An 8,825-nucleotide genomic window follows, 5' to 3' on the forward strand; every position below is an offset into this window, starting at 1 on the left:
CCAATCGTGCCCATAATAACTATGTTTACTGATCCCATCATTAAAACGGTTTCAAATACCATAAATTCCTGAATACAAATGACTAAAACCCACACCGAGGAAACTGATCCAGTTTGGAGAGTGCTGCATAACATAACTTCGGCTAGGCTTCAGCTGGAGTTGAGAACTGCTTTGGACTAACAAAGACATGCTCTGCATCAATTTCTTGAGCACACGTGTGGCATTTAACAAGAGTAGCAGCATGAGATGCATTTACATTCCACCAGATTCAAAACAGATTTAGCAGTCGAGCCTTCCAAACTGGCTCACAAGGCTTTCAGTATCCTACTTGTATAGTTCAGCGGAACTTGACATCTCAACCAATCCTCAATTTTGAGCAAGGCAGAATGGTACGCCAAAATAAACACAACCAAAATGCTTCTCTGGAGTACTCTGTTGGCATTTCCTAGCTATTTTGCCCATTCCATTGGTGGCAGTTTGAATGTTGGAGCAACAAGAGAGTGAAGAGTACAGTCAGGGTGGGTGGGGGGGGGGGGAGGGGAGACAGGGAACAGATTTTATGAATAAAGGAACACATTCACTAATACTTGGACCGGAAAGGCAGACAGACTATGATAACATTGCAACTTTACAGTATATTCTGTGAAGTGCTTTGAGACATCTCAACACCATGATAAGGCGCTATATCAGATGCAAGGATTATTATAATTAATATTATTATAACTGTCCTTGTAGGATGCCTTAATCTCCCACAGTAACAAAAACTAAGCATACCCACTACTGAGGTAATCCTGGTGTGTACATGGATATGAGTGTGCATTTCACAAGATGACAAGTCTTTCTAAAATCTTGGTAAAGCACATAGGAAGGGGGAAATTTACAAGGAGCATTGATAACTCGCTATATTTGATCATTATAATCGTCTTAACACCTACAGGTTGCACGCTGCAGATGGAACTTCTTTTAAAAAAAGTGAGATTAAAAAATTCAATCTTAATTTCATAGATTTGAGTTTTAGCAAAACCGGTTGAAATATCTGCCCTTTTCATGCATTTAAATCTTGATATCAGATATAGAGGAACATTGAAAAATTCTGACAGTTCTGACGAAACATTTGTGGACCCGAAACGTTGATTCACTTTCCTTTCTCCATAGATGCTGCCTGACCTGCTGAGTTTTCCCAGCTCTGTTTTTGTTTCAGATTTCCAGCATCTGCAATATTTTGTGTTTTAGTCTCATCTTAAAGTTAGTTATGTTTATATTTCAACTTGGATACTTCGATAATATCTTTAATGCTATAATTCCATCTTCACCAAATTGAAATTTAACGTAAACTACATCACAGCACCAAGAATTGAGTCCAAAATAAAAAAATCCCAAATAAAATCTCAAGTCATTGTCTCTCCCTTTTTCGCCATCCACCCACCAAATGAATCTTAAGTGCCAGTAGAGTATCTTAGCATTCTTCCCCTTCCTACGCTGCTCATGCATGAGTTTAAGACAAGGGCTACTGACCCACCAGCCAACATCCTTCCTACAATCTTGTCAGCCTCTTAAAACTGCATTGGAGATTTAGAAATGGGTGTAGACCCAGATGAACCAATCCTTTAGACAATGATGTGCATCACATGGGGTGAGAGAGGGGGAGGAAGAGGCTTTTAACAAAAAGGAAGGGGAGATTTTTCAGATGCTTGACAGAGGTTGGATAGGGAGATTCCATGCAGTTCTCATCAGGCAGTGGGTTGGGTTAACTGCTTAAATCCATGATAGGCAAGACTGAGTAGGTTGTGGTGGGAGTGGGTTTAACATTGCTTCCTTTTGTTCTCTTTGGGACGTCCTCCCGACGTGAAAGTCGCTCTATAAATGTAATTTTGTTGTTGTTGTTATAGTACGGGAATGTCACAAAGCGTCAAACTAGATACAAGCCAGTGACGACGCTGGTCGTTTAGACCACCCCCCCCCCCCAATGGGCTTCAGTGAGTGGAGGTCCTTTTATCAAGCACATTTTGTGGGGTTAGGGGAATAGTTGGAATGGAATCCAAATATCAAAGCCTAATATATTTTGGAATTAACTAAGTAGAATGGGATCCTCCAGGGAGAGAGCGCGCATTCCATCAATCTATCTCTCTGGAATTTCCATGTGTAGGGGGCAGTGCGGCATTCTCAATTTGGTTAAGCTATTCTTAAGCCTGGTGATGGGTTTCTGCATGTGTCAGACACCCAGCTGCCCGAAACCAATTGGAACTGAACCTGGTCTTCACAGAAACCACCTGCTGCACATTAACATCAGCCCAGGAATAGCAGCCTCAACCACCCTGGACTGCTAGGCGTGGTGATCTGAGCTCCATCCCTCTCCCTCCTCTCCCTCCTCCTCCTCCTCCCTCTTTCCTCCCCCACCACCCACCCCACTCCAAATAGATGAGTCAGTGTTTAATCTCAGCAAATAGCAAAACTCCTGGTTACGTTGGGATTTCAATCAGTCGAAAAGAACAGTTGCAACAACCGAAACAACTATTTTAAAATACAGCACATCGACTTACAAATGTGATAACAATCCGAAAATACTTCTCTCTCTCTCTCTCTGTGTCAATTAAGAGACCAGTTAAGCCAATACAATGCAGATGGTTAGGCTCACTGGTTCCTCCAGACATTGCAGAAGTGTGTGTAAGAGAGAGAAATAATAGCTCAAGTGTGTCTTAAGAGGAAAAAAATGCTGCAGTTCAGTTCATGGCTATTAAGAAGTGCGTCAGTCAGGGGAAGCTGCCAGGGCTTTGCTCAGGGCTGGTACAGTACTGATGGGAGAGGGGATTATTGTGGGGAGAGAGAGAGAGAGAGAGAGCACCAATGCAGTCCTGGTCTGTATTAGCGCAGTGCCAGTCACTGTCTCACAATTCACCACTGCCCCAATGTTAAACAGGAAAACACACACACACACACACACGTATGTGTATATGTGTATATACACACACACCAGATAAGTGCAAGTGAAGTTAACTTTGGTGAGAACGTTTTTTCTTGAAAAAAAATTAAAGCCTCAAGTATTGCTTATTAGAGGAACCCCCCCCACACACACACACAACACACAGACACAGACACACACACACACAGACATACACAAACACACACACAAACACACACAAACAAAAACACCAAACACAGACACCACAAACACACACACAGACATACACAAACACACACAAACACACACAAACAAAACCAAACACAAACAAAAACACCAAACACAGACACCACAAACATACACACAGACACACACACACACACACAGACACACACTAGACAGACAAACAAACACACACAAATACACACACTAGACACACACACACACACAACAAACACACACACAGACAGACAGACACACGAGACAAACACAAACATACATACATACCAGACAAACACACACTGGAACAAACACACATGTCAGACACACAGAGACACACACACACACAGTCCTTTGGACGGCATCTGCTTTAACGCGGACTGTGTGATGCGCGTTAACTTGCGCTGAGAGTGAACAATGAATGGTTTGGGGTCCGAGTGGATGGACTGAGTGAGTCTCTCGGGGGGAAAAAAAACACCCACTGTGTGTGTGTGTGTGTGTGTGTGTGGATCTGGTGGAGCTGCAGAATGACTTGCAAAACGACAGGGGGTTTATCTCTCTGTGTGTGTGTGTGTGTGTATGTGTTTGAATTTCAATTGAATAATAATAAAAATAATAATTTAAAAAAAGTGACTTTACCTTTCTAGGCTTCTCCTCGGGGTGGCTGGGGCTGGGGCTGGGGCTGGGCTCCTGCTGGTCCCCAGGAGCTTTCAGGGTCTTTCCCTCCTGGGGGGTGGGTTCCTGCTCAGCCCTTTTCTGGGGGTCCTCGCTCTGGGGCACTGCTGTCTCTTCGGCTCCGATCTCCTCCACTTTCATCTTCTCTTTGGGTTTCTCAGGCTCCTGTGGGCTCTGCTCAGCCCTCTCCTCCTCCTCCTCCTCCTCCTCTGGTTTGGTGCTGTCTTCTGCTGCTGCTGCTGTTGCTGCTGCTTTTCCTTCCACGTTGGGTTTCTGCTCTGCAGTTTGGCTTTCATCAACTTTGGTGGTGGTGGTGGTGGTGATGGTCTCCTCCTTAGTATCTGTGGGTCGGAATTTCAGATACAGAGAAGCGATGATCACAGCCAAGACAGTGAACACAAGAGGGACAGTGAGATAAACATCCATTGCCACGTCCATGTTTTATTCTTTTTTTTTCTTCTCCTTTTTTTTTAATAGATATATATATATATATATTGGAGCAAACACCAACCCACCACTGAACCAATTTCCTTCCCTTTCTTTTCTTTCTTCCCTTCCTTCCCCCCCACCACCACCACCCACTGCCTCTCAGTCAGCCCCCAACTGGCGAATAACAGCGCTTTGTGGATCACGAATGACATCCAAAGATGGATAGGATTTGGGAAACACATCGTCATTTCCTTAACCCGCCCTCCCCGATCTGCAATTTCGAAGCCACTGCCTGAATTCAAGGCTTTTCCTATGTAATAGAAGCCAACGATTTGATCATTTCACCCCCCACCCCCCCCCCCCCCCCACTACCTTCCCTCCTCCTCCCCTCCCCTCCCTCCTCCCCGTTATCTTTTCCTTGCATCAGCACCCAAATGCAATTGCCATCCATTGGTTTCTCCCACGAAACAGGCAGTCAATTTCACTTTGCCACTAATATTCGCTTAGTGAGGCGCTTTGAGACGTCTCAACGCCGCGATGAGGCGCTATATCGAACGCAAGGGTGGCTGTCGATTGCTGTTATTGTTATTTCATTGGGGTTGCAATGGGGAGTGTGGGTTTGCCTGGATTTGCTTTTGTGGTGCGGTAACTTGAGGCTTATTATTTTAACTATTCTCTCTTGTTTAATCCATCCCAGATTTATCCTCTTAAGTCTATTCTTTAGCCTATTTTCCTCGTAAGAGATTAAGCTATTGGGGCCAAAGGCTTGTTTCTCCATGAAACAGAAAGAGAGGAGCAAAACAATTATGCAAATTGAGCAGGGTTAAGTTTCTTTCTAACGAGAAGACCCTTGGTGTGATTGACTGCAAGCTTTACCAGCTGGGTTAATTCATTCTGAACATGATTGATGTCCGTTATCACAAGTAGCTCAGTGAGAACATATGGAACAAGAAAATGATGTTTAAATATATATTATTTATAGATTATACATACACACACATATATTGTCAACTCACTTTACAGTATATTCTGTAAAGCGCTGTGACACATCTCAACAACTTGATAAGGCACTATGTCAGATGCAAGGAATATTATTGTTATATTATTATTTAATCCAATTGAGCTACTCCTTCCTCAGACCACAGAAAACCTCAACGTCTATTGATATCAGCCTAAACACTCTTATCTTCCTGGCTATATAAAATGCTCTCCATTTCTCTCCATAAGCCATAGCAGCTTCATCGATCATCGTATCCCATAGAATATTTGTTCACGTGAACAACTCTTAACCTTTCCCTATGTACAGTCCAATACAGTTCTCAAGCAGAAAGAAAATTAAATTATTTAACCAGACGTCTTTGTGGATGTTGTTTGTCTCGTCCACTAGGTGTGGCAAGCAGCCCGGAGGCAAGTGTGGGAAATAATAATAACACTTGCATTTGACATAGCACCTTATCATATCTTTGAGACATCTCAAAGCTCTTCACAGAATATACTGTAAAGTAAATTGACTGTATTTATTTATTTACATTATTTAAAAATGTATTATCAACATTTTAATATATCAAATATAATATCTAATGAATAAATATATTAAATTATATTTATTATATAATTTATTTATTGATGAAATAATACTTTTTATATTTTAAAAAAGTGTGGGGAATACAAATGTAATGGATGGTAATTCTGGTGTGTAATATAAAGCTTCAGAACTTTTTAAGCTTTTAAATATTTTAGAGAAATAAATCTTCAGTCAGCCCAGCATGCACAGAATATTTAATTTTATGTTGTTTGCGATGGAATTGGTGAATAAATCATAGCTTCACACAGGTTTTTATGATCTGAAAACCTGAGGGTGTAACTTGTGTCCCAGTATGAGTGATCATTTGTTCCCTCGGTGCCATGCAAGATCTAGGCAAACAATAGAATGCACAAGGATGTTAAATTAATCCAGATATTAAACTGTATTTTAAATAACATCACGTAGAAGTAGGGTATAAGTGTTGTAGTAATATGTTGCACATTACTATTTAATGACCACCAAACTGCTTGTAACTAGCTGTACTGTCTTTTGACTTCACCAAGTGGCAACTCTGATTTACTGCACTGATTTGAAACGAATGTTGTTTTTCATTGTGCAATAGTTGTCAATGGCACGTTGTCACTTTAACCTCGGATACACAAGTACAGTGTAGTCTTGTTGCAGCTGTACTGTAACTGCATGATAGATCATGGGCATAAAACAACAGGTGATACAGGTTATTATTCCACAAGTGAGGAAGGTTTGATAAGCCTGCCAGTGTAACCTCCCTAAGGTCAACAAACAGATGAGGTACACTGACCCCCATCAGCAGTGTATTACTGTATAGTATTATATTGAAATTAAAAGGACTTAAAAAAAATTGACATTAGTGAGTTGACCATATTAATGCAGGTGAGTTTCCACTGTACTGAGTTCATATTGCTGGGAGCAAACCCACTCTAGTATGTGGAGGGGAGTAACGAAAGTGACTGAGATGCATACCTCTATATTGCATCAAGGCCAATAAAAGCTTTTGGAGTCTATGCCTTCAGTAAACATTCAAAATTGTGTTTTTTTTTATAATGTTATTACAGATCCAGTCACACAATTAGCTTTAATGTCAAACAGTCTACAAGGAACTCAAACAGTCTTCTTTCCACTTGCCAGTCTGTAGGTTGCAGTGGGCATAAATGGCACTATTCCTGAAACTGCCTTCCCCATGTGAGAGGCTGAAGTCCAAACTGCAACAATCCTTGTATTTTGTATAGTGCCTTAGCATAGCATATCATTGAGAGATCTCAAAGCAGGATTTATTGTAAAGTGTAGTGACTGTGTATGTTGTAAGCAAAGGTGCACTGACAACCTCAAATTCTACCACATTTTCGGTGGCAAATCACTTCCAAAATCACAGCAATTGCTGCCAAATATGTTTGATACAGCCAATGATTATTAAGACACTAAACACGTACTGTCGGTCGGTTTTGTTTTGGTTTCATTTAAATAAGTGCACACAAACTATGTACCATTTCTGTGCCATTTATTTATTTTAAAACAAATTGTTATGTTTAGATTCTATTTCAGGACAATTCATTATCCCACAACATTCCCTCCAATACAAAAACTTTGTGACAACTTCAGCAGATACATTTAAAAATACAATAACTAGTTTGTGCATTCCAAGTAAAAAATAAAGTAGAAAATCGATTCAAGTATTCTGTGTAGTGATATGAATTTTACATCATCAGAGGGCAAAACATCAGTATTTTATTGCACCAAATAAATCAGGGGACAACAGACCAGCATTTTAAATAAATCACAAGGTGCAGCAACTCAATAATTGCGATGCAGTTTTGGACTTGTGACCAAAGGGTCAAAATTGAAATCCAACAATCGACTATCTTTCATGAATGACATTCCCCAGCGAGCAAAGAAATGACTAGATACGAATTCTCAAGTGCAGCAGAATGCTCCATTTCTGCGTGAGAGAAGGAGACCTCTTGTTGGGCAATTAGTCAACAGCAATGATGGGAGATATGTGCAAGACCATGGCTCAGACCTTCCTGGTCTCTCTCTGAAGAAGGCAGCAATGAGACCTGAAGTAGAACATGAAGATATTTTTCAATAGGATTTAAAAGCAGAATGGAAAAGTAGTTAAAAGGGTGTCTACTATTTAAATATCCTAATTTGCATGAACTGAACCTCCCTTAATCTCATGAATATTCAATTGATGAAGGCAATTTAAGAGAAAGCAGAATTTGAAAGACACTGAGCGATTGATGTCTGGAGTGCTGAAATTACTTTGTTGAATAGAACTATTTCAAGTGCATGAGATTTTGCAGGAAACCCAGGATAAATGAACTGCAATCCTCAGGACCTGAAGTTGTGTACCACCAAGCGTACAAGCCAAAGCAGAAAAGGTATTTCTATACAGATGGAAATTCAGGAGAAGATGCAGGTTAAAAATGACATTTTAAAAGCACAGACTGCATGGTTCATGCTGTAACCTCAGTAGTTACCATATCAGATCAACACATTTCCAGAATGCACCTTAATTTAAAGCTTCTAATACGCTTAAGTCCATGAAAAATTGTGAACAGTTTTGAAACATTTGTGCAATACTGATCTCATAATGGCTCAGCTATGTATATTGGAACCATTTCCTGAATTGTAAAAATGTATACATGTTCACAATATTACTCATAAAATGTAATCTTTATTAAAATGTTTAATATTTAAACATGATGTAATATTGCATACAACTTTCTACTCACATGTAATTCAATCATATGACAGTATAGGTTTTCAATCATTATCCTCTAATGAATAAGACCGCAATAGATTTTTCTCTTTTTAAAAATTTTAAAAAATCAAATTTCTCGGTTGAGCTTCTTCCTTGTATATTTTATTTCCTTCCTCCATATCTACAGGTTTATCTGCAAAAATAATTTTTAGTAAATGTAAAGCTGGCTGTGCCAAGATTAAGTATAGATCTAATCTCTTAAATCCATGTGTCAAATTAACAAACTCTACACAAATGTACAGAACATGTGGAATAGTTATGAAAGACGAATAAGCAGA

At 40.0% G+C, this 8,825-nt stretch overlaps 1 protein-coding gene across 6 annotated transcripts in view; it reads right to left on the reverse strand.

Annotated features, from left to right (window-relative positions):
• The window catches only part of LOC103175462 (matrix-remodeling-associated protein 7), a 51,392-nt gene extending 46,955 nt beyond the window's left edge, over positions 1 to 4,437 (reverse strand). For 3 of the 6 annotated variants that reach the window (XM_007888525.2, XM_042342342.1, XM_007888524.2), the window contains exon 1: positions 3,758 to 4,436. In XM_007888525.2, coding sequence (XP_007886716.1) covers positions 3,758 to 4,231 — 474 coding nt within the window. In that variant the 5' untranslated portion in view covers positions 4,232 to 4,436. Of the gene's footprint in view, positions 1 to 3,757 lie in introns of all 6 variants that reach the window. The other 3 variants (XM_007888523.2, XM_007888526.2, XM_007888522.2) reach the window with 2 other exon arrangements.
• Between the last annotated feature and the right edge of the window lie 4,388 nt (positions 4,438 to 8,825).

This window comes from Callorhinchus milii, unplaced genomic scaffold, assembly GCF_018977255.1.
Source record: "Callorhinchus milii isolate IMCB2004 unplaced genomic scaffold, IMCB_Cmil_1.0 Scaffold20, whole genome shotgun sequence".
NCBI lineage: Eukaryota > Metazoa > Chordata > Chondrichthyes > Chimaeriformes > Callorhinchidae > Callorhinchus > Callorhinchus milii.